Source organism: Patella vulgata, chromosome 4 (assembly GCF_932274485.2).
Source record: "Patella vulgata chromosome 4, xgPatVulg1.2, whole genome shotgun sequence".
Taxonomy (NCBI): Eukaryota; Metazoa; Mollusca; class Gastropoda; family Patellidae; genus Patella; species Patella vulgata.
The window spans coordinates 75,719,149-75,745,941 of record NC_065882.2 but is presented as its reverse complement, the minus strand read 5'-3'; the positions used below and the strand labels follow the sequence as shown (position 1 = coordinate 75,745,941).

Below are 26,793 nucleotides of genomic sequence, written 5' to 3'. Positions count from 1 at the left end.
TTTTTAACAGTTCTGAAAAGTAAAAAACGGAAATAAATGAAAGATTGAAGCAAGAAAGACAACTCTTATTGTTTAATTAATTAACTATATAAAGTGATCGTTGAGTTGTATTTACTGTTAAACACTAGATTTCTATGATGTTTTCTTTGTTTATATGTATAGGTGATTAATATTCCCTAAATTTTACTCTTTATTTTCATAGTTTGGAATCGAAAACGGAAAAAAAATGAATCCCCTATGATGACAATAAGAGTTGGCTTTCTTGCTTTGATACAATGAAAATAAGTTATTTTATTAAACATACAGGTTGTTTTTGGGCGAGGGGCTGTTGAAAAAAGTGAGATGTTTAGGGAATATTAATCATTTATGCACATAAACAGGGAATAAAAACCCAATAAAAATATGTTTGGGTTGTTATGAGTAAATGTATGGACCGAGAAAATACTCTTCGAAATGTCGCCTAAATAAATCAGTAGCTGTTTTCCATGTGTTGTGTTATAGTTTATTAATCAACTACTAGTTATAGTTTTCAATAAAAGATCAAAATAACAAAGTTCGATAATCCTGTTCTGTTGATTCAGATTGCATTTAATATTCGCTCGGATATTTGGGTGTTTAAATCTTTTAAACGCCCTTTTAAATCCTGGATAACACCGGTATAATTTGTTTTTAAAAACCTCCTTCGACTTCATCACACAAATTTTCACATGGGTTTTAAACAGAATGGAATATAAAATATTTGTATGGAGGTCGCTAACGGAAAAGGGCGATTAACAACGAAGTATGAAAAAGAAATCGATTTCCCCCTAGAACTGTTAGAAAGACAGTTTCTGTTGATTGTCGACACTGAAGATGTGAAATGTCTAAAATTAGTTTATGTCAATTAGCTATGCTATGTCAAACATGACATGAAGGCGTAGGTGTCGGCTTGGGGTTTAAAAGTGCGAATTAACGTATGACTTCAAGGAAATGGTTTTTCCAGACCTGTTTTTTTTTAAAGTAGTGTTTGTGCGAGCAATTGACGAAACGAAGACAGAAATGTCATGTCTTTGATTTAGGATTAACGGACTCTGACTTTTGGTCATTAGGTTGGACAAGGAAACAATTCAAGAGATTTGTTTAGATTATGTCAGTAGTTAGAAAAAAATAACAGCTTTGTTTAATTCTTAAAATAATTCAGACAATTAGCAAAATCCTGGCTTTAAAGGGACAATAACACTCTTGCTGGATTGGCAGCTCCCAAAAATAAAAAAATAGCCTTATTCTAAGTACTAGATGTGTAAGTGTCCTACCTGTTGTATAAATTATCCATTAAATCCTATTTTACTTGTCCAGAGGATTCAAAAATATTTTTAATTCCAAGTCACATTTGAAAAGCTTTACGTCAGGCTTTTCAAATCATTTAGTTGAATTTTTCCAATTTTTTAAATTAGGTGTGTTAAGATGAAATTTGTATCATCAATTAATTGGAATATTGTAAAATAGTACAATTTGTTGACCAGAATAAAGGTTAGGACATATTATTCAGTTACAACAAGAGTGGTATTCAGCCTTTAAATAGTAAGTGTAGATGACGTCTTTAGGGTTGAAGTAACTCCCCCTGAATTACGAGGCGGAATTCCGATGCTTACACAGAACTTAACAAAGAGATAAAGTTTAAAAAAAAGAAAACAAAAGAGAACAAAATGAAAGATTTATAAAAGCCCTACACACTCATACTTACACACGTCTTAACATAGATAAAGTTTTAAAAAAAAGAAGAAGATTTCTAAACCTCGTATACCCTCATACTTACATAAACCTGTAGCCCTTGATATAGACGTGAAAGAATTTGCATGTATTTGAATAGAATAGATTAGCGTGCTCTTATTCTCACAGCATTTTTCTAAATCTTGAGCGTCTTCAAAGGCCAGGGATAACTAATCTTCTCCAACAACAATGTGGATTTAGACATCTTAGCGTGGTTCACAAAAAACATATATTTATTTCTCGTTTCCAGGTGCTACAATTGAGAGAGAGGAGAAATAACTATCATTTGAACCGTGGATTAAAACAAGGAGAAATTCCTGGTAAAAAGCCGAAAATGACAAAATGGAAACAAGATTTTCTCTCCCAAGTTCTAAAACAAAATTGTTCTTTTTATTGTAAATTGGCAATAAGTGAATATAGAGAATCTCAAAATAAATATAGACGTGTGTAAAAAAAACATTTTTAGCCCTGGACCTATCCAAAGGGTTTTTTCTTGCACCTCGTGTTCGTACGGATAAAATTTGATTGAAACAACTTCATTGGGTTTGAAGAAGAAGTCGGGAATGCAAATCTCTTAATGCCAGTATCCCACTGTCGTGCTATGTAATACCATAGGACTGTCCCTATTGAGTCCACGATCTACTACCTGCAGATACGTTCGGATATGTTTCGAAAGGATCAACGCGATTGCTACGACTGATCATATGATAAGACCTGACAGGATCACGACGATTACTCCACGATTAAAACCATGATTTCAATCGTAGCGCGAATCGTGATAGTGGGAACCTAGCTTTCATAACACACCACACGATAAACAGAAGTGAAGTACCAACAACGTATTGATTAAACCTAACTCAAATTATCAAAACAATTATCTAGCACAATAACGAGGTTTCCAGCGAGGTTCTTCAAGTTTCGGTCATAAACTGATGATCGCCATCAACCCACTTAACTGTTTCATAAAAAGAACAGAATAAGAGAACGCGAGAGACACCTAAATCCCACACGGTGCTCTAAGCCCACGGGATAAAAAAAAGTGGATCAGCTAGACCATAAGGAATTGGGGTTGGGATGGCCGAGTGGTATAGAGGTCGTACTTCGGGCGCTAGCTGACCGGTCTCCCCTGGATTGCGGTTGTGGATTCGATTCCTGGTGTGAGCGTTAGTCCGAGTACTTCGGTTTCTTCCCACATGAAAGACCCCCGCGCATGTCTGTGATACCACCCTCGATTGAAGTGGACGTTAAGCCCAAACTATGCGCACCCGGTTTCTATTGGCTGAATGTAACTTGGCATTGGCGACGTTTCGCATGTACGGGGTGAACGGCAACATAAATACAGGATCGACGAGCACAATTAGAGACGATTACATGTCATTTCGGTCCCGCGTCATTTCGGACTTACGTCATTTCGGACTCCAAAAAATATGTCCCCGACATTTCGGACTCGGGTAGGTGACATTTCGGACTCGGGTAGGTGACGTTTCGGACTCGGGTAGGTGACGTTTCGGACTCGGGTAGGTAAGATAGAATTATACAACACACTGACGCCAATTTACTTTATAAACTATTTTATTTATCAACATAGCATAAAATGATAACATCGATTTATAACAACGGGCATATTATTTTATTTTTAAACATACCATATAGCGATAACAACGGTCATATAAAACATTCATTTATTGTATAAATACATACACATTCATACATTAACGCAACATTTATAACAACACGTGTATTTATTTGATGAAAAAATAGCTTTAGTCGGCTATTCATTTTTTTTTTTTTTTTTTTTCATTTTTTTAATTATGTAATTGTTTTTCACTGAGCGGGTGGACCATACAAATGACTTATTTTTTTTAATAGTCTACTAGTGCTCATCTGTTTTTCATTGTATGAATCCCATATATTAAAAAGTTGGCCTTCTACATGTCGATACCGACGTCTTTGGTGTCGTCTCAATGAACCTTCCGACATCATTGTGAGGTCCAGTGGTATCTTTGTAGCTTCTGAAAAAAGTGCGCAAATCAATAGATAAAATGGCACAGGACCTCTGGCGTTGACACGGGAATTTAGTCTGTTGTGCCAGCCCTCCACGTCGTTATTGGTTCTCACTGGCAACATAAACACGCACCAATCTTCTATTGGAAACAGACGAGATGAAATCCATTGATCTTCTATGTATGTACATATCGGCTCTAACTGTTCTGGGCACCTGTCTTTCAAATGGGCAAACATGCCCGCCACGTGTTCTTCGGGCAGGAAAGGGAGAGCCATCAATCGCCTCAAATAATTAAACACGTCCCCCTTTTCGTTGTACGCTGTCTGAAATAATAAAATATTAGAAATATATTAATACTGAAAATCTATTTGTGCACTTGTACTTTAAAAGAAGATATTATAATAAGAATTTTTTTATTTTACTATAAGAAGATTTATTATAAGAAGAACGCACAACATACCTGGAATCCCTTTTCTTGAATTTTCCGGAAAACGGCCTGGGTCCAATGAAACACGCATCCTTGAATTCTTATATCTACAAAACGGCGTCTAAGGGCCTGCCATAACCCCGCCTCAAAATCCACCACAAATCCCTCCAAGGCAATCTGGCTTGGTAGCATCTTGTCCACTGCCCGGAGAACCTGTAAAATAAATAAACCAAACGTTCATTTATCTGATTATATTTATTCATTTATCCGATTGTAATCATTTCTCCGATTATATTCATTTCTCCGGTTATTCATTTCTCCATTTTTTCCGATTATATTTATATCATTTTTTTATTCCGAGTTTATAGATCACATCTTACCTTGTAGTAATCGTCCTGACTCTTCCCGGACATTACACAAAAGACAAGTGGTACCTGCTTCGTGGTTTCCCCGGCTTTTACGAAAGCGTGGATAGAAAATAATTGAGAATATGGTTTGTTGATAACTCGGAAGGTGGCGTCCATGTACCACGTTTTAGCCTTTGCCAAAAGTCGCAGTTGATCTTCAGTGGCAAAGATGTGATGTCGCCTTTCCCCTACTTTAACCCGCTTCTGGTAGAAGCCGGGAGCGTTGCTGTCAATAAAGTCTTCATCCAGCTGAAACGACAAACAATATAATCTTCATCAATTTGTGTATTTACCTATTTAACAATATAGCCTTCATCAATTTATGTAAACAATATAATCTTCACCAATTTATGTAAACAATATAATCTTCATCAAATTGTGTATTTACCCATTTAACAATATATTTAATATATACACCGAGTAAGTCCGAAAAGTCGCCATACTGAGTCCGAAACGACGTTTGTGCTGAGTCCGAAATGACGCGGGACCGAAATGACGTGCTACCTTAGAGACGACATAATCCCATAATTTAAAATGTCACATACAACCCATCTAGCCGGTGAAGACATTCTTGTTTAATAACAGGACACAGACCACTAACTCATTTGACATGTACATTGTTCAACATTAAATCACATATCCGGAATGAAACTAGCACAGTGGCCAATTTCAATATTTATCCGTGGATTTTTCCAGGGGTCGAGTTTACTTTTAATAAAAGATGACGGCTGGTTGCGGATACAGAAGGGTCATGAGACTCATGACGTTGGTAGTTGGGTAATGATGGAATGTCTGTCACGCATCCGTGTCATGTCAGTCACGTGATAAAATCAAATCATAACAATCTAAACTACATACCATCAAGCATACACCAAAATATTTTATTTATTTAGAATTTAGTTTATTAAACATATCGGGAACACATCATCAGGCTTTATTTGTTGCTTCTTTAAATAAATAAACATAAATAATGTGTTAATCTGTTGTCCATTGAACTCATCTGTGATCTGGCAAGGTTTGGAACCTCTTAAATTTAACATCAATATTTGATAATCGTGATGTGGTCTTCTAGGCGCGGATACAGAGGGAGGCGGCAAAGGTGTGCATTTTTAATCTTTTATTTTTCAATGTGTCTTTAATACAGTAGAAACGCAACATCGAGATTAACCCCGTTTTTATTACAAGGCAAAGCAAATCACTTGCTATAGCCAACATAGGTACATAGAGTATATTTGGTGATTATTGCACAACAGATAAGGAATATAAGAAACATAATTATAATAGAAGAACAAATGTTTGTCAATGTCAATTTCAGAACATTTTTGGCCGCCATCTTGGATTTTCGGCTCTCCTGGAGTTAGCCCGTAGAGTTCAGAGGTAGCAAACTATAAATATCTTCAATGGGGTCCCTTCTATCAGAAACCCTCGTCAAACTTTGTTCCCCGAGAAATGGTCACGGATCTGGGGGTTGTGACCCGGCTAAAGCAGAGAAATTTAAGACTGCGATTTCTTACAGTCCGAACAGAAGGAAAATCAGAATTACCATTTTCAATTGAAATGGTATCCAAATTACTAATCCGAAAATTATGTTTTGAGTAATTATCAAGCTTCATGAGATTCATATCTTTCTTTTATTACATCTCGGTGTCGTAAATATATAAAATTAAATAACAGACACTGTTTTAATGTTTAAAATTGCACCTTTTCTCCGAAATGTCACTAGAAAAGGCTCTAAAACAATTATTCATCGCTATGGACGACAGAACTTTAGATTGAAACCGTGACAAATCCCGTATCCGCCCCTGTCTCTTTAAATATCTTCTGTGTACTTCTCGGCAAACCAATTTATATTTCCCCCATGGTATCAATCGTTAAAGTAGTACTTCCCATTGATAGTTTCGAACTTTGATTCAATATTTGGAATCGTGTAGTTTTCTGATAATAATTTTGTCTGTTTTTTCGGGGAACCACATTCGACCTCAACATCATTTAAATCGTTAATTCTGCACTTTGTTAAGTCGTCTACACAGGAAAGTCACGATTTGATCACCCTCTGTCTACATATTATTGATTAGTGTATTAAATGATTGTCAACCGGGCAGGAGCGTGGTGACCCATAATTTTGCTTGAGGAATAAGATCCCGCCCCCCCCCCCCGCCAAAACAATACTTATATGCGTGCGCGGGGAAGGAGGGGGGGGGGTATTCCCCCCAGTATCGCCGAGTAACATTGGGCTGTAAGGAACATGCTAGAGTCGATTTGTAGCATATCTGACCATGGTATATGTTTGATACTGGTTAAGCGTTATGATTATAATGTCCGCAGTGAAACCGTGTGATTTTTGCGATTTGCAAGGACGCGTAAAAACTCAAGCGTGCACAAAAACTCAAAACCATGACGCAAAGCCTGTCATTGCGCCCCTGTCACTTAGCCCCTGCAACTGGACAATGTAGATGAACAAGCGTAAAGCGACAGACTCAGATTCAAAAGAATTTCCTGACATCTTTGTCTACATTGCCAATCAAACAATACAGGTGAATCAACGTAAAATGACAGACTCTCGTTCAAAAGAAACTAGAAACTACTATTATCTTTCTGTTGGCTCTTGCTGGAGAATTGTGGAGCCACGGTGGCTAAGTGGGCAAGACGCTGGTTCGCTAGCATAGAGATCGCGTGTTCGATCCCTGCATTGGCCGAGAAAGTTCATCTTGATTTTCCGACGTGTTAGTGTTGCAGAACGGAGGACCTGACAAGAACAGTTGTCTAGTCGTTCGGGTGGGACGAAAAACCAAGGTCCCGTGTATACATTGGCGAGCACATAAAAGAACCCGTGGCTGTTGGAATTCAATATAAGATTAGACCATAGTGCAGCTGCCCGAGCAAAATTTTCCCCACAGCACACTGTACGGCGTATGCCCGTCTTCATTAGCCCATTCGGAACAGAACAATAGGACCACAGGCACTTGAAGGGATTAAAATAAAACTTCTTACTACTCAAGCAGTAGTAAGAAGTTTTATTTCAATCCCTTCAAGTGCCTGTGAGTAGGACGTTAAACCTCATTTCATTCCATTTAATTTCTGGAGAATTTGGTGCTACTTCTTATTTCAATGAGTTCACATGTATCTGACAGAGCTTATTTTGTAATTTTATTATTTTGAAACAATTCACCATCCAAGGATTACTTGACACTATCAGCGGACCCGATAGATCATCATAGGTCTTATAAAATACCCCGAAGAAACGAACTCAGATCGTTTTAATTGTTACAGAGCCACGCCAGTCTTGTATGTGTTTGTGAATAAACTACAACTAAGATTCAAATCTGATAAAAACACAGATCCCATTTCTTTTCGTTTTTTATAATTCAAAATTTCGTTTTACTTGTCTTTACTACACTAGGATCTGAAAAAGAGTTGTTATATAACCCGCGTTCTGGGTGATGTGAGGGATTAGCCAATGAAGTGATCTGTTACGGTGAGATTTTCGCGTGAGGTACACGAAACAGTGGGTGGCCCACTAGAAACATCAATGCTGATTGGTTAATCGAATTCTGACGTCGTAGGGTAAACAACTGCTCGTATGACCCCTGATATGATCTTCCACTACAAGTGGTCAGATCATCATGTAGTAGAGGTCAGCGAAAGTATATAAAAAAAAAACGAAACGAAACATAGATCAGATTGCTTTGATTCATGGGATTTCTGTTTATCTTTGTTTACAACATGTATCCGTGATAATTATATTGTTAATGTTAGGGCGTTGTAACAAACACCCAAGATTTGAGTTCAAATTTGTGTATGGTCAGTTTGTATAGGACAAATAAGCTTATCCGCCCCCTCCCTCCCCTACGTCATATGTAGCCACGCCTACTGCTTTACTCTTTGAATGATACCATTAAGGAGCCACGGTGGCTCAGTGAGTAAGACGTTGGTTCTCTAACCAGAAAGTCCCGGCGTTCATCGAGCAAGTTCTTCGGGATTTTCCGGCGTGGTTCCAGTGGTGCAAGACAGAGGACCTGACAAGGGACAACGTATAGTCGTTCGGATGGAACGAAAAACTGAGGTCTCATGTTCACATTGGCTTGCACGTAAAATAGCCCTCGACAGTCCAGTCCAGTCAGAGCAGAACAGTAGGACGTTAAACCCCATTTCATTTCATTTCAATTTTAACCCTTTAGTTACCCTCACCTTTCACCCATGACACTTACCTTCACTGGTGTCACCCAATTTACTTTTAATGCAGGGCTAAAACGCCGGAATATTTTTATTGAATTGTTTTACGGTTAAAATCAACACACCATGGCAAAAATCATGTAACCTGTATTGAAACTCCGAGGTGAACAACGGTATGCAATTATTTCACTAAAACACAAAACACTTTAGCAAATTTCCCTATATCGACATCGAATCAAAAACAAATTCTTTAAGACGGAAAACAGGGCAGAAAGTCAGAAATATTCACATTATATCGACATCTGGAGGTAACTGATTGATTTTTCTTGTTGGTGAATTGAATCTGTTTCAATGTGATTTTAATTTACTTAATCTATGTTGAAGTTTGTGGAGGGAAACCTAGGGATAAATACCAGATTACGTCTGCTTCTGGCACCGCATTTCTCACGTAAATCAAGCAGTGAACGCAACAAACTTCATTTACTTTCACCAGATTTAGAGGAAAGAAGTATTGTATTTAAAAACCGCCAATAACCCCTGGCTAGACAATTAAAGCTATATTCGTCAACGGTTGTTTGTTTGGATGGGGATAACCTGCCCTAGTGATCACAGGGGTGGAGACAGCTTCTGTCAGGGCGAGGATGGACCCGTAAATATGCTAAGCTGAAATGTAAATGGGGCTTAACGGCTTACCTTTTTGCACCAACCGGGATACTACAGACGAACACAGGTCACTCAGTGTGCTATGAGGGGAATTTCGCCCTGACAGCGGCGTTTACATCTTATTAAATACCAACTGTCATGGGTTCTTTAAAACACACTCGGGATTTCGTCCCCTACGTACAAATAGACACCACCCACCCACCCCACCCCCAACACATCCGACCCACCACCACTGCCACCGGGACACCACGCTGGAAAATCCATGGGAACTTTTCAAGGCCAATACCGGGATCGAATCCACGAGCCACCACCTTACCCACCGAGCCACTGTATGTACTGAAAGTTATGTAATGGAATATGTATGATAGAAAGGAAGGGTGTACGCGATTCTTATATAATCTTTTTATCTTAGCTCCGCTTGAGAAAAAACACAAACCTTGTTAACCGACATTAATCGACAAATTTAATCGAAAACATTAAAGGAGCTAATTCACTAATATTTGGGTCCTAGAAATTGACACAAATCAGTCGCAACGCATATAATAAGGCAATATGAATGTATATAAACTGATTTACATCCAATCGTTTTCGTTTTACTCTAATTTCAAATCAATTATGTTCGGCGAAATACGCCAGAAGTTGCAACTGCATGACACTCTTTAGTGTCTGGTTATTCCGGTCTACACCGTTGATATTTATTGCGCATGCTCTTCAGATAAGAATATTGCTTCACTGTTTGACATGACCTAGCCTCGTTCTTTGAGTCCCTTGTTCCAAATGGCAGTGAAACGCATTATGGTGCACGATTCGTGTACCAATGGTAAAACGTTTATTTTGTCTTAAATAATGGATATCAGAAGCCCATCTTTTCCCGGTAAGATCAATGTTGATTTAGAGTGAAAAATGACTCGTGTTTTCAATTTCGAAGATTTTTGATGATATTGAGTTAGAGACTTAGCTACCTTAAACAAACTTCGAGAACTTTTAGAAGTATTTTTTTTGGCTTTCATTTTTATATTTTACCGAAATTAAACATGTTTAATTAGTCCTGTAATGAGTGAAATATCGTTTAATGGCCCGTCAGCTCTAACTGGGCTATTTCACGCCAAATTAGTCTTTTAAAGAAGTAAAATGGATTTGCAACGCATAACAAAAAGTACACAAATCCTTCAATATGGTGGCCATTTCGGACAGAGGTCCATTTTCAAAGTAGTTAGCTCTCTCCATGCAGAATAGAAGGGGTGGAGAAAGAAATATTGATTTTATTTTTTTTTCTATTCGCTGAAAGGACGAAGGGCTATAATGTCAATTTTTTTTATTAGGCAGTGTTGATTTAATTGATTTAAGAAAGTTTCCATTAATGGAAGGATACCAAGTGTTTATAACAAATATTACAGCCACCGTGTTAAATACACCAATATCTTCCAAACACTTATGTGTTATTTGTTAAAAATAAATAAGATGACAAACAAACGTTTACTAAAAGACCATAATCATAATGGCGTTAAAAGTAACTAAGTCTCTAACCCAATATCATCCGAATTATTTGTCAATTTAAATCAACATTGATGTTGTGATCTTACCGGGAAAAGATGGGCTTCTGGTATCCAATATTTAAGACAAAATAAGCATTTTACCATTGGTACACGAATTGTGTTCCATAATGCGTTTCAGCCCCATTTGTAACCAGGGACTCGAAGAACGAGTCTAGACATATTCCACGAGTCATGTCAAACGGTGATCTTATATTCTTATCTGGAGAGCATGCGCAATAAATATTATAGGTGTAGACTGGTATAACCAAACGCCAGAGATTGCCATTCGATTGAGACTTCTCGCGTATTTCGCAGAACATAACTGATTAGAAATTAGAGTAAAAACAGAAACGATTGAATGTAAATCAGTTTATATACATTCGTAATACATTATTATATGGTTTGCGACACATTTGACTCAATTTCTAGGTCCGAAATATTAGCAATTTTGCTCCTTTAAACCTGGAGTATACTTTGCAGATTCGGGTTTCATGTAATACACACGCATGGCTCGCGTACAGATCTATGTAATTTTCACACAATAGCAGTACATTATAGATATCTCTTTCAAAACATCAGATGAGATGGGGTTTAACGGGCTACTTTTGGGCACCATCGGGGCTAACGAAGGTGGGGATATTTCATGCGGTGGGCTATAAGGGACTAGATGCCACCTGAATTAGTATGATGGTATGCACTATTTTGAGTGTAACACTCCTCCGAATAGGGGAATATGGGCTAAATCTATTTGTTAAGGTCAGCTTAATTTTTGTCAAGGTCGCTGAGAAGTAAATAAGGTTAGGGCACGTGATTGTTGGCGAAATTGTAGGTTAATGTTAGGGTAACCATTGGGGGCTAGATCCAGGGTTAGGGTTAGGGTTGGGATTAGCGCGAGCCCTGTTACATGCCGCGACCTATAACTAAAACATTGAGCTGGCCGTATCATTTTGCACTAGCCTTATTATTTTTAACAGTACACATTGTTCATCCGGATTGTTGTTCATTTGTCAACGTTTCATCTCACAATTACAGCCATATTAAAACCACTTTCAATATTTTGGTGTCGCTCATAAATATTCCCTCGGGTCTTAGTAAGGTTTCTAATCAAACATTGGATGTATTATAAGGGTTTGGTGTTAAAAGACTATTCGACCATTTTGGTTAAAGTCCGTACCCACTCGGCAAACCTCGGCAGATTACGTTACTCTACATCTTGCCTCGGCTGTATGACGGTAAGTGATATGTACCTACGCCTATACAATTGCGATACGTCACCGGTTTACTTATTAGGAACACTCGCCACTTTTAAAAATTGCTTCGTTCGAAGCGTGTGTAGAATTTTCAGTGCAAAGTTGTCCTTGTTTGAAAAAATCGGATAAACTTGAAAGAAAAATAGCTTCAGACTTTGAAATATTTGTATGATAAAACATCCTTTAACGGTGTCACCATGGGCAACGCCGTTGGTAATCCAGCAACTTGAAAGTAGTTCCAATGGCGAACTTCGTCATACAGCCGAGGCTAGATGTAGGGTACTTGAATCTGCTGAGGTTTGCCGAGTGAGTTCGTACCGTGTACAAGCTATCATGTGACAAATTGTTATAACACCTGTCACTGTTTTATGTAACTTTAACACCCACGTGTTCATCCTCTTATAACCAACAAACAACCATGTTTAACAACAGTAATCTATTACCACTGTTACTTCATATCAACAACTACAATGACTAAAGCCTTACTCACAAACCGCTGTACGTACTACTACGGGCAGTCTACGGGGGAAATTGTTTATTACCCCCCTGCGTGAGACTTATGCGTTACTTGCGTGTGTTCGGCACCGTAGAAGATCTCAGACTGGTAGTGGAGACTTTTGGTCCTGCACATACAAAATTTTAACCCGTTTTTTTGCGGCTAGTCTGTGAGCTACCATACCCCACGACCCGTGTGTGTCAAATCACGTATGGCGGGTTGTGAGTGAGGCTTAAAACATCCAAATGTTTGGGATGACTCAACAGGTATGGTGCTGGCTCACTTACCAGGGGGATTCCGGTGTGGACCGAGAAAGCTTTGTGCAATTCTGCAGTCTGGTTTCGACATGTCAGTTTTCAAGACGCAAAAGAACCGATGACAGGTAAGCAGGCAGGCAGGCAGGCTGGCGGGCTGGCAGGCTCGCAGATAGGCGGACAGGCAGGCAGGCAGGCGGGCAGGCAGACAGGCACACTCAATATACTTGAGAGACTATCATTACACAATAATTCAAATGTGTACACAGAAACGCCCAAACATTATTCCCCCATTCGCAATCAGAAATACACAAAATCACGATTCGCAAACATCAATGTATCTACAACCCTATTAGAAAAACCGCAGCAAATAAATGCTGCGGAACTGGGACTTCCGATACAGCGACGTTCAGAGAATCATTCAACATTAAACATTATTTAGATTTGATATACGTAAAGCCACTGCACTGGAAAGAACCCAAAGAGACGTTACCAGGAAGTTGAATATCCAGAAAGCCTATAGACTTTCCTATATTTTTATATTTCTCCTATGCAAATAAATAATTTGTTCTTGTCAGGAGTTTACCTACAGAAGACAGAGAAATAAATTTAGTTTGAAAGAGATCCATCCGATTAAATACGGAGGGCAAATGATTCTGATATAAGTTTAAACAAAAGTATTTGTATTGATGCGCAGACCACAATTTGTTTTTTGTACGAACCAGAGTCTGAACCAAGAGAAGATAATCACATAGATGGGTGTGCAGATTATCAACACACCAATACAAATATAAAATCGTCTCGACAGTTCTACTATCAACATTAGTATTTATTGTCACTGATGCTGGCTGTATACGAAACGTGATGTTATTTAGGATAGTTAAGTAAAATCGTGATTTACATTACAAAACGTGAACCCGATTTCATGCCGAAGGGATGACCATACGATAAGATGAGATTTTAAGAACAACATACCCATTACAAAATGTGAACCTGATTTCATGCCGAAGGGTTAATCATACGATAAGATAAGATGAGATTTTAAGAACAACATACCCATTACAAAACGTGAACCCGATTTCATGCCGAAGGGTTGACCATAAGATAAGATAAGATGAAATTTTATGAACAACATACCCATTATGCTAGGACATTAAACCCATTTCATTTCATTTCTCCATGTTTTCCCTTTGTCAGTGGTGCAGGATGGGGGCCTGGCAAGGGACGAAAAACTGAGATCCCGTGTATACATTACCGTGCAAGTAAAAGATGCCTTGGCAGTTGGAATTCAAAACATTTCCCTCGTAGTACACTATCCGACCGAACTAATTTAGGAAATACACATCCTTTCATTCTTACTCTTTCTGATTTTTTGGTCTAGTCGTTCGAATGGGACGGAAACCGGGCCCCGTTTCACATTGGTGTGCACATAAAAGATCCCTTGCTAGTTGGAATTCGATATAAGAGTAAGCCGTAGTGCCGCTGACCCGGCAAAATTTCCCCCATAGCACACTGTAAGGCGTATGCCCGTCTTCAATAGCCCAGTTAGAGCAGAACAGTAGGACGTTAAACCCCATTTCATTTCATTTCGCCCCTGTGCCAGCAAAGACCATACACAGATACAAAACAACCCGGACCATTCATCAAAACAAATATCCGGACCATAATCTAAAATCAAAGGTTACATAATTCTTAACAACAATAATTTCTCTCTGGATTTGTAAACATTCGACCAGATTACGTCTTTAAGTCAACAACAATGTTAACTAGAAAATGCCAAATCTTTACAATGTTACTTTGTAAAGCGACACTAGCTTTCCAAAAAAACAAAGGCCAACTATAAGACCAGCAAACATTCTTTCTAATGAAAGAGCTGAAGGAGATATATACCGGTATATACCAATATTTGATTTTGAAATTGTTAGCAAGTTTTACATCTAAGTTTGATAAGTACAAGAACAACTGGACTGCAGATTATAATGAAACTGAGATTGTTGTGTTGGGACAATCCCGTGGATTCTAGTTCAAGATCGAGAACAAAATCCCTCTTTGATCTTCACGTTGTCGGGTTAACCTTTCAGTATATCTGATTTCTATCTTTTAATGGCGGAGAGTAGAAAACATTACTCACAATTTTAAAGCAAACGATACAAAACCACCATTAAATTTAAGACGATCACCTAATAGTTTAAAATATCTGAGACGTTTCGAAAAAATATTTCATGGCTATTTTGACGGATCGGCCTTAAAACTGCCAAAAACCAGAACAAGGCATTACCTTTCTGACTTCACCCACCACATCATATTTTTACAATATTAATGCAGGACTAAGACTGCCTGTAGGAAGACCTTATGTTCTATTGGATGTTCAACCTTTCCAGTCATCATGATGAATTACTTTCTGAAACCGATTAGGTGATGTAAAGGTTGCTCTTGGTTATTTTTCTGAAATAGAACAAAAATGATTTAATGTAGTAATTTCAATCTTAAACATAAATATAAAACAGACCAACGAATTCTCGTTAACTAACAGTTTCTGAACAAAGATTCACAATTATTCGTGTATCAATTAAATAACATAACATTTAATATCACATTTTTTTTGGCGGGGTTGGTGCTAAAACACAGGACGTTAAAGGAGCCAAATCTCTATTCATTGGCACCTAGAAATGGACACAAATGGAAGGCATATAATAATGTAATGAATGTATATAAACTGATTTACATTCAATCGTTTCTGTTTTATTTCCGGTCTACACCGGTATTATTCTCCTGTGGAGTATTTTAGCCTCATTCACCGAGTCGCTTCATTACACATGGCGCTCGAAAGCATTCTGGCACGCAATTTTTGTGCCATTTTTAAAAATTGGATATAAGAAGCCCATCATTCCACGGTAAGATAACAGCGTCAATGTTGATTTAAAATGACCAATAAGTCGTGTTTGCAATGTCGAAGAGTTAAAGACTTGTTTCCTTTAAACCCCATTTCATTTTATTTTCGGAGTATTTGATTGAACTATAGTAGACTAGAGTTCGGTTCCTGGAGTCTGTCCAAGACAGTTCTAAGATCGAGACGGATCATAGACTTCAGTCAATAAAATCCCCAAACAACTTAAGATTATTTGCTGTCCTCCTTAGCAGATCTCCACTAAAAATCACTCTAAAATCACTTGACAGGATGTCTGGCGGTCAAGATATCCGGATAACCTTACAGTCTGGACAACATCTAACACAAAAGGTTTGAAGAGATACCTTGCTAAGTATACAAACACGTCGTGAAAAGTTGGTCTTTGGAACTCGCCGATAATCCAATACAATAATTGGTCAACATCTGGATCTCCTGATGGGATTAGAAGTGGTATCGAACGTTTCGGGTAGAGTAAATAAGCAAGAATGGTTTAATGTGATTTGCATTCCGAATTGGTTTATTTATATCACCTAAACAATCTTTGATCCGAAATGAAATGAAATGAAATGGGGGTTAACGTCCTACTGTTCTGCGCTCCGAACTGGGCTAATGAAGACGGGCTATGGAAGAAATTTTGTCCGGCCTACTCTTATATTGAATTCCAACTGTCAAGGGACCTTTTACGTGCACGTCAATATATACACGGGACCTCGGTTTTTCGTCCCACCCGAAGGACTGGACAGCTGTCCTTGTCAGACCCCCTTTCCTGCAACACTGAAAATGGGAAACCACGTCGGAAAATCCCTTTGGCGAGGTATTGTATCATGTGAAGTGAAGATGGTAAAGTAAGGAACCAAATTAACATAATGTTTATTGGCTTATATTTTGTATTCTGTTATTCATGCATTTAAATCGTACAATATTGTCGAGAAAAAATATACCATTTAAACCAAACAAGTCACTTCTAAATATCGGCAGAATAAGTAAAAATCCTTACTTATACAAATCAGCAGAATATGTAAAAATCCTTATTTATACACATTGACAAAATAAGTGAAAATTCTTAACTTAAACACATTGACAAAATAAGTAAAAATCCTTGACACGATACGAAGAATTAAAGAATAAAAGATAAATATTTATGAATAGCTCAATTATAGAATTATTGAGAGGCGTGTGTTATTTTATTTGAGCAGAGAAAATATCCAGAAAAAAAATCTATCTTGTTAGGTGACATTCTAATACCCTAGGTAACGTGCCAACAGTTAATCCAATATCTTTGTTGTTATTCGAAGTTCAACCGCACCTCGTAGATAGGATTAATTGGTGTTATAAAAAGGTCTACGGATAAAAATCATTTTATCTCGCCAACAGTTAATTCAATAGTTTTTAGATTTGTTATTAAATCCTTTGTAGTTCAACCGGACTATCAGGATAGCACTATTCAACCGCGCCTCGTAGATAGGGTTATTTGGTGTTATAAAAAAAGGTCTGCGAATTAAAATCATTATTTTATCTCGCCATCAGTTAATTCAATAGTTTTGTTATTAAATAGTTTGTAGTTCAACCGAACTAGAAGGATCGCAGTATTTATTTTCAGAGAGAGAGAGAGAGAGAGAGAGAGAGGGAGAGAGAGAGAGAGAGAGAGAGAGAGAGATGGGGTTTAACGTCCACCCGACACAAACTAGGTCATTTTGAGACTAACACATGGTTCAATTTTAATTCAACAATTCGCTTGCGCGTAGGGATCTTTAGCAGTGGCAGGAAACCGGGGAACCCGGAGAAAACCCACGGGGTTGGACAGGCGACCCTACTCTTTGTCACGTACAACCAGGGAATCAAAACCCCACCAGTTAACTAAATGTCCTACGCGTGTAGGGGTCGTTAGCTGTGGGAGGAAACCGGAGCACCCGGAGAAAACCCACGAGGTTGGACAGGCGACCCTACTCTTTGTCACGTACAAGCGAGGAATCGATACCACACCAGTTTTCTGAAAATTTTAATGATACATATTCGTTCATTGTCCGAAAATCACCAGTCACCTTTATTAGAACAATAATGTCTATATTGATGCAACAAAACAAGACAGACAGTCCGCCTTCTATAAGATATATCCAGATAACCAACCTTCTGGAAGATCCATTTAGACAGCAACTAATCTGAAAAATCAATTCCAACAAAAAAAACATATGAAAGACTCCATTCTGTCTGCGTCGTAAATCGGCGGTTTAACCCTATAAGAAACATACCAATCCCCACAGCTGAACGATAGACGCTAAACTTACAATTACTTTTTGAACTTGGAAATATATCGCCCTAACTTAAGAACTAACTTAACCTCATCGCTGTCATACAATCACCATTTCCATACAAAGTTGTCTCAAGATTTGTGTGGTTTATACAGGATTAAAGGCCATCTAAGTAATAGGCCCCAGCTAATTTCAACGTATGTAACGCATTTGTATCTCATTGAATAACAAATAATGTAAAACATCCTATTGGATGTGCGCCATATTACGATCAATTGTTTTAAGTAACATAATGTGTTTCAGAGATGGGAATCATATTTTTTACGTAAACAAAATAATCTTTAATCTATTTCAATTGTTATTCTAACAGATTAGACACTCATTTAATTGTTCTATGTCAATATTTAAGCGTCAAGAAGCGACGGTTACGGAACTGTATTTTTTATCTGCAAGCGGACAGAAACGATAGACGATACTCTGCTATCATGTCCGAAATAATCCGTACACCATAGACAAATTCCAGTTATTGAATCATTATGACAACGTTTAAATATTTGTCCACCTCGGAAATTTCTCTTGGATATAACTGTCCCTGTTTACATGCCGAAATCTTTATTTGGTCGCCTGGCACCACGATCAAAGCTAGACACAATCAAAATGGCGGAACACCTGGACATACTTTATTCTAATGTAAATAGGGAATTTTGCACTCTGAATCCCCAACTTCGTTTAATCGGAACTGAAAGCAAATATTTTATACATAGATAAGATGTTAACATCTAAAGCGCCCTATTCACGTCTTCTTTTTTGTTCAAAAACAAATCATTTTTCTAGATCCGGCAATATCTTTAAACAGTATGAACATATCTTACAGTGATTGGCTAATTTGACCGCAGTATTTACGAATGGAATGATACTAATGTTCTACTTTCCTTTAGGTGCTCACCGACAAAAAAGACACCCCTCACCTTTTTTGTTTGCGATCTGCAGGGTTTCTGGCCATTTTACAAATCTCTGCACTAAAAATTTCTCCGAGGAATTCGCAGTTTCATTAAGTAGGCAAACAAATTGGTGACACGAAAACATTTTATTTGAGTTGAAGAAAGTAACGAGTGTTTAAACTTTCACATGTTTTAGTTTGTACATGCGTCTCTGTAACAGCTCTAAGTGTGTCAAAAGTGCAGGTGAAGAATTATTTCATCATGGTTACAGGGAGAGAGAGAGAGAGAGGGGGGGGGTAACCTCCACTCGACATAAACTAGGTCATTTCGGGCCTAACATATGGTTTAATTTTATTTCAATAATTCGCTTGTGCGTAGGGGTATTTAGCAGTGGGAGGAAACCGGAGACCCAGGAGAAAACCCACGAGGTTGGGCAGGCGACCCTACACGTTGTCATTTCCAACCGGGAAATCGAAAACAAAGCGCAAGTGAAGAATGATTTTATGGTTACACTGTAAAAGTTGATATCGTTGACTAAACAACAAATAACTTTAATAAATGAAACTATACGACACTATCAGATCGAATATGTCATTTTATATACGTAATGTTTAGTAGTTCATCAAAATTGCTAGTAATCAGGCAGAAGTCATTAAGTAGGTGTTATGTCACCAAGATCTTAAAACTGTGACTATTAACTGATATACACCGCTATTCAGGTTTGCTAATTAATGACTACTGTATAATTTCTACATACTTTCTATATATACTAAACATTAGTTTAGAATAATGATCACTTATGTCCTTTAATGACAGGCCTAGGTTCATAAATCAACGGTATCCGCTTGCCCAGATGTTTGCCCAATGGGTGGGGGTGGGGGCAGGGGCGACGCACTCCTAATATTTTGACAATTACCCGTTGCGAATAACCGGAAACTGTCTGTTTTGATAAACTTCCAGATGGGTCTGGTCAAATATCGTAGTGCTATATAATTTTGGTAAAGGGTCTCTTTCTTTCTACCAAATGAATCTAAAATCAAAATTTCTATTACTGATAAATTGGATATTTTGCATGCTGTAGAAATTGTAAGACTTCTGCGTTTTGCTTGTCTAATTAAATATTGTACAATTCTTTCGGTTTTTTTTCAATTGTGTTTACAATACGGTCCAACAACATCTTCAAGAAGTTTATGTATGATTCTTCACTAACGATATATCAAAAAATTATTAAACAATTTCTTAGATCTTCATGCAGTGTAGGCCAACCGAAGCACTAAATCTGTCTGTGCTGGGGACACCCAATCAATGGTCATGAATGTTATGATAGCAAAGGGAGATTACCTTATAATCTGTGTTATTTGTAGAGTTATGAATGTCAGACCACGTCACTTGTTTATGGAATAAATAACTGACCACTAGAGTAAATAATATCTTCACCAGTTCTCAACATATCACACTCATACCAGGCACATAAGTGTAAATACACAACCATTCCTTAATACACAGGTTTAACTTGGTGACATTTTTAACACATTATTTGGCCTTCCGCAGATCAATTCTTCGTTAGTTATTTGTTTAACACCGTTGAATACTTTGGACTTTTGACACATAATTTGGTCTTTCGTGGGTCAATTCTCGTATAATACTTTGCACTTTTATACATTTTCTAATATATAATAATATCACTATCACAGCAACGTTTAAAACAAAAATTCACTTTCTCGGTATTGTTTTACCTCCCTCGGGCCAGAAGTTCAGAAAAGTGTTTGTATTGTTGATGAATAAAAACTACAAAGTCACCCAAAATGATATTTTTTTGCGCCCACATTACTGGATGGTCCAGTCCAAACATACAGCTGTTTAAATATAACAACACCCAATTTGTTTTAGAGATCAGAACTTTCAAATGGAGAAAAAAATATATCGACCCCGCCTTATATTATATAAGCCTGTGGGGTGAGGGGTCTGGATTCACTGGCTTTCATTTTACAATATTGGACAGGACTTATGAGTCAATCTATTCGAATTTTAAACAAATCAAGATAGACTTAAAGAAACCACAATCAAGAATATATGGTAATATAGAGTTGTAGAAACGCACATGATACTAATGGTCATGAATATTATTAGAGTGGCGAACAGTTATGTTTTGAAATGAACCATTATGATACTGCAGTTTTACTTTTATGATATTGATTTGATAATATGTCTGCAATCGAAGTTTTAAAATTTATAGCATCAAAGTGTTGAAATGTATCATATTAAAATGTATGATATCGAAATGATCAATCGAAGTATTAAAATGTCTGTAATTTAAACCTTAAATATTTTGTGATTATTATACTTTAAACAATGTTTTTATATTTTTGTAAATAATTGATTACGGGAGATAGAATTTATATAAGCCCCGACTTGTTTCCAGTTCCTAGATTTATATATTTCATATTTATGTAAATATTTATTGAATAAATAATGTCAGAAAAACGAGTGTTAAAATTTATGAAGTAGAAGCGATAGAATATATGATATTGATGTGTTAAAATATGTAATACTATAGTGATATTAAAACACTTATTTGTATGATATTGTAGTGTTTACTAAGATATATAAGTGTTTAGATTATAAAATGTATAATATTGGTGTTTTTGTATAAAATGTATAATATTGGAATTTTTAAATTATAAAATGTATAATATTGAAGTATTTAAATTATAAAATGTATAATATTGAAGTATTTAGATTATAAAATGTATAATATTGGTGTTTTTGAATTATATAATGTATAATATTGGAGTGTTCTTAAATTATAAAATGTATAATATTGAAGTGTTTAATTTTTTTGGAGTGTTTAAATTATAAAATGTATAATATTGAAGAGTTAAAATTATAAAATGTATAATATTGAAGTGTTCTTAAATTTTAAAATGTGTAATATTGGAGTGATTATAAAATTTCAAAATGCTTGAAATATCTGTATCTGTATGATACTGAAGTGATAAAATGTGTGACATCGAAGAGATAAATCATACAATATAGAATTGTTAACATGTATTCTATGAAAATGTTAAAATATAAGATACAGAAGTGATGACACGTATGATGCCCAAGCGATAAATTGTATGATATCGAAGGGATAAAATGTATGACATCGATGTCATAAATGTAAAAAAGTGTTGAAATATATGATATAGAAGTGATAACATGAATGACATCAAAGTGATAAAATATATGATGTCGAATGGATAAATTATGGAAGTATTAAAATGTATGATATCGAGGTTATAAAATGTAATATATCGAAGGGTTTAAATGTGTGGTATTAAAATGCTTAATTATATAATATTCAAGCGTTTAAATATGTGGTATTAAAATGCTTGAATATAATATTAAAGTGTTTAAATGAATGATATTGAAAATGTTCAAATGTATGACATTATAAGTGTTTAAATGGATGATATTAAAAGTGTTTAAATGAATGATATCGAAAGTTTTTAAATAAATGATATTGAAAGTGTTTAAATAAATGATATTGAAAGTGTTTAAATAAATGATATTGAAAGTGTTTAAATAAATGATATTGAAAGTGTTTAAATAAATGATATTGGGGTGCTGAAATGAATGATAATGAAGTGCTGAAATGAATGATAATGTAGTGCTTAGATGTATTGTGTATAGTGTGTAATTAAATATATTTTAAATAGATACTGTTCAAACCAAGTGCTTAAAATTTCATATTAGAACACCTTACAATACATGGTAGTGAACGTTTTAAACATTTATATTACTGAACGTTTTAAACATATGGCAGTAAAACTTAGTTCAGATTGTACTAAAAGAGATTCCTTACAATGAAAGGCTATCTGTTTACTTATTCTAACCTCCATTGTGTTATTTTTACGTGGGAATGTCATGGGTGCAATTCACTTTGTTTACACCAGGATTGCTTAAAAAAATTACATAACTCGCAAATTAGCGAGCTTTTAAGTTGCTATCAATTTATCAATATTTTAACTTTAGTGTTGTAATGAACTCGGAGTCATCTATAATGCTTCTGTTAACTGTCTGGTTCCTATGTGGACTATGTGGACTTGGATTAGCGGGTAAGTATTGTCCGTTTTAACTTATCGCTATATTTAAGTGTTATCAATTTTTCATCTCATTGATATACGTTGTGATGTGTGTCATGTATACGCCAGGGCATGCTTAAATTCTATAAGTTGAGATGAGTGTCGTATAAAGTTGGCCGTACTTACTGTATGATTCCACCTGATGGCCCATAACGGCATGAGTCTTTTTGTCTGTACTGTTTTCATGTACTGTCTGTTCTTAACAATATATATATATATGTTTGCGCCGTTAGATCGCACTGTTTCCTATAAGAAAACCACTGTTGAACTTTAAATTCATTAAAAAGTGTTACAGTTTGGTTATACTGAACTCTATATGATTAAAGCCAATAAGATACGTTTTACTTTTGATCGAATACTCTAACAAAGAAAAGCAAAACTCAAAATGATTAACGAATCGAAAATGTAAGACAATATTTTATAGAAATAAGTATTATTACGGTATAATAAGTTAAGAATTGTAATTTTCATAATAGAATCATAAGATTATCAGAAAATCTTTGAAAATGGGGTTTAATGTCCTACTGTTCTGCTCCGACTGTGGTAATAAAGACGGACATCTGTGCTATGAGAGAAATTTTACCGGGGCAACGGCACTATGGCCTACACTTATATCGAATTTCAACTGCCGAGGGATCTTTTACGTGCACGCCAATGTATACACGGACCTCGGGTTTTTAACTCATCCGAATGACTAGACAGCTGTCCTTGTCAGGCCCTGGAAATCTTTGCGATATATCTTTAAATCTGCGTCATAGAAAGGTTTCTTATCTTTGAATATTATTTATTAATTAATGATATTTAATAAATTCGGGCATACGATCTGCATGTATTAAAGTCCCAGGGTTATTTGTCAAAGTCTAATTCCTATAAACAAATTACTGATTTATTTAGGCAACGTTTCAGACACTCGACGTTTTCAAGCAAGTACAGTTACAAATGTGTAAGGCAATTATCTATAGACACGCAGTAACAACAAATCAGAAACCATGCATGGCAACAGCAAGACCAAATACACGATCCACTGATAACATGGGACTTGATGCGTAGACCTTTTGAGATAATGTTGTTGTCTCTGCATCGCACCGGAAATGTAAAATTACTCCTGGATTTTACATACATGTATTTACCTTCCAATATGTTAACTGTATTAAACCACTAAAGAAATCCTCCGTCTTGTAAACTGTGCATTTAACGGTCTTAATCAACTATCTAATATGAGTTTTCCATGCGATGGTGTAGTCAGATCACATCAAATGAAACCCCCCGAAGCTCCAATGCTTCTTTAGTTTCAAACGGAATATCTGGTTATGGGCAAAGTGTAGTCGGAAAAGGGGGATCCCGTGTACACATTGGTGTGCACGTTAAAGAATTATAGACAATTGGAATTCGATATAAGAGTAGGCCGTAGTGCTGCTGGCCGGGCATCATTCGCCCCAAAGCACAATGGACGGCGTATGTCCGTCTGGATTAGCCAAGTCGGCACAGAACAGTAGGACGTTAAACCCCAGCTATGTGATTTCATTTATTTAGGTCCCTTCGAATACAAAAATAAACTACTCAAAGAATGATTTGATTTTACTGAAGATTTTTTCTTTACCAGTAACACAATTAAAGATACATTATGCAAGAGCTAAATCTGCCTATTGCAGGTCTTTCTTTAGGCATGAAATGTTATATTAATTATTAATTAGACATTAATTAACATATCCAGACCATAATTAACTCTCGATGGCATGGCTGGCCTGCGATGTTTATTGGATTAGGTTCTGATTTGCTGTTCGACTTCCATTCATAATTTGGGGGTTGGATGGCCGAATGGTTAGCACGTGCGCGCTGCGCTGCATCATACGGTCTGTCATTGAGTCAACTTGTACGTGACAAGGAGTATAGTCACCTGTCCAACCTCGTGGGTTTTCTCCGGGTCCTCCGGTTTCCTCCCACTGCTAAAGACCCCTACGCGCAAGCGAATTATTGAAATAAAATTGAACTATGTGTTAGTCCCGAAATGACCATCTCTCTCTCTCTCTCTCTCTCTCTCTCTCTCTCTCTCTCTCTCTCCATTCATAATTTAATTATTAATGGGATAATCGAGACTGTGTTTTATATCCTACCGACTTTAGTAATGATGATCGAGGCTAGGCGGAAAATTCAATCGCTAAAATCTCGGTTCGTAGTGGATCAATTCCCTTTACATTATCTAGATTTTAACTTTTATAGTGAGAACTGCCAGCTCTTCATCTAATCTCACATAATGTATCTTTGAATGGCGGTCGTAAAATCAGTGGTAATCTTCAATCTTCAAATAACCGTCTACGTGACCAATCTGAATACTGTTTGGACCAATATGTGTGTGTGTGATTGTACAATTGTATATTTGACTTTTATTCTTCTTGTACCTGAAACAAATAAAAAATGGTACCGTTAAATCAATGGTACACTTCAAATAATCATAAACGTGACCAATCCGAATACTATCTGGACCAATATGTATTTGTGAGAGTACTTTTAAACTGTATTCTTTGACTTGAATTCTGGATGTTTGTCCCTTATCGGCCAAATTCAAACCCAACGACCGGCAATACCGAAAAAGAAAACTGACATGAGTCCGGACGACTGTGCTTAGGTCATAGTTGATAAACTAAAGAAGAAAAATATTGATGTGGTCAACAAAATTTTGTTTCCATTCAATAAATTCCTTTTCCTCTTGGCGTTTTTTATATTAAAAACGTAGGCGCCATTTGTTTAGCTATAAGTGCAGACGATGCAAATAGCTTTAGGTATTTCCTGACAACGCCGTTCTGTAATCGGATAAAATTCGGATTTAAAGAGTGCACAGAAAACAAATTCCACAACGAACCATAATTATTAGGTTAGGTCCCACCCTTCCGTCACACTCTTTGAAACAAGTACTTTATTTCTAGTGGGGTTGGGTGGCCGAATGGTTAGCACGTGCGCGCTGTATCATAAGGTCTGTCATTGAGCCAACTGGCGTGGTTTCGAATCCCCGATTGCACGTGACAAGGAGTAGGGTCGCCTGTCCAACCTCGTGGGTTTTCTCCGGGTCCTCCGGTTTCCTGCCACTGCTAAAGACCCCTACGCGCAAACGAATTATTGAAATAAAATTAAACCATATGTTAGTCCCGAAATGACCTAGTTTGTGTCTAGTGGACGTTAAACCCATCTCTCTCTCTCTCTCTCTCTCTCTCTCTCTCTCGTTTTATTTCTAGAGATTGGATTTAGATAAAAATTTGGAAATTTCAATATGACAGTCAATGCCAATTATTTTTCAATGTCGTTTACAGATTCTGGTTATTGGTAGACTATCGCCATTCAGAAGAACGATCGCATCACGTCATTTTTTGTAAATCCTTATTTACTTCATTTTGCGTGAAGGCTGTATGATTACATGTACGGGGGGTTGGATGGCCAAATGGTTAGCGTGTGCGCGCTGCGTCATAAGGTCTGTCATTGAGTCGCCTGGTAGGGTAGGGTAGGGTCACCTGTCCAACCTCGTGGGTTTTCTCCAGGTCCTCCCCGCCCCCCCCCCCCCCACTGCTAAAGGCGCCTAAGCGCAAACGAATTTTTGAAATAAAATTGGACCATATG

General features: G+C 36.8%; 1 protein-coding gene and 2 long non-coding RNA genes across 3 annotated transcripts in view; 1 reads left to right on the top strand and 2 right to left on the bottom strand.

Moving 5' to 3' along the window:
• Positions 1-1,790: 1,790 nt before the first annotated feature.
• Positions 1,791-25,349, bottom strand: LOC130012419 (uncharacterized). Its single transcript, XR_008787825.1, has 3 exons — positions 25,299-25,349; positions 15,238-15,404; positions 1,791-2,002 (listed from the first exon to the last, which is right to left on the bottom strand). It is a non-coding gene; the product is annotated as an uncharacterized LOC130012419 (long non-coding RNA).
• On the bottom strand, positions 3,113-4,882 carry LOC126814507 (uncharacterized). Its single transcript, XR_007677628.2, has 3 exons — positions 4,562-4,882; positions 4,215-4,394; positions 3,113-4,077 (listed from the first exon to the last, which is right to left on the bottom strand). It is a non-coding gene; the product is annotated as an uncharacterized LOC126814507 (long non-coding RNA).
• Positions 23,078-26,793, top strand: part of LOC126819292 (uncharacterized) — a 35,158-nt gene continuing 31,442 nt past the window's right edge. Inside the window, exon 1 of the mRNA XM_050547272.2 lies at positions 23,078-23,157. Coding sequence (XP_050403229.2) covers positions 23,082-23,157 — 76 coding nt within the window. The 5' untranslated portion in view covers positions 23,078-23,081. The remainder of the gene's footprint in view (positions 23,158-26,793) is intronic.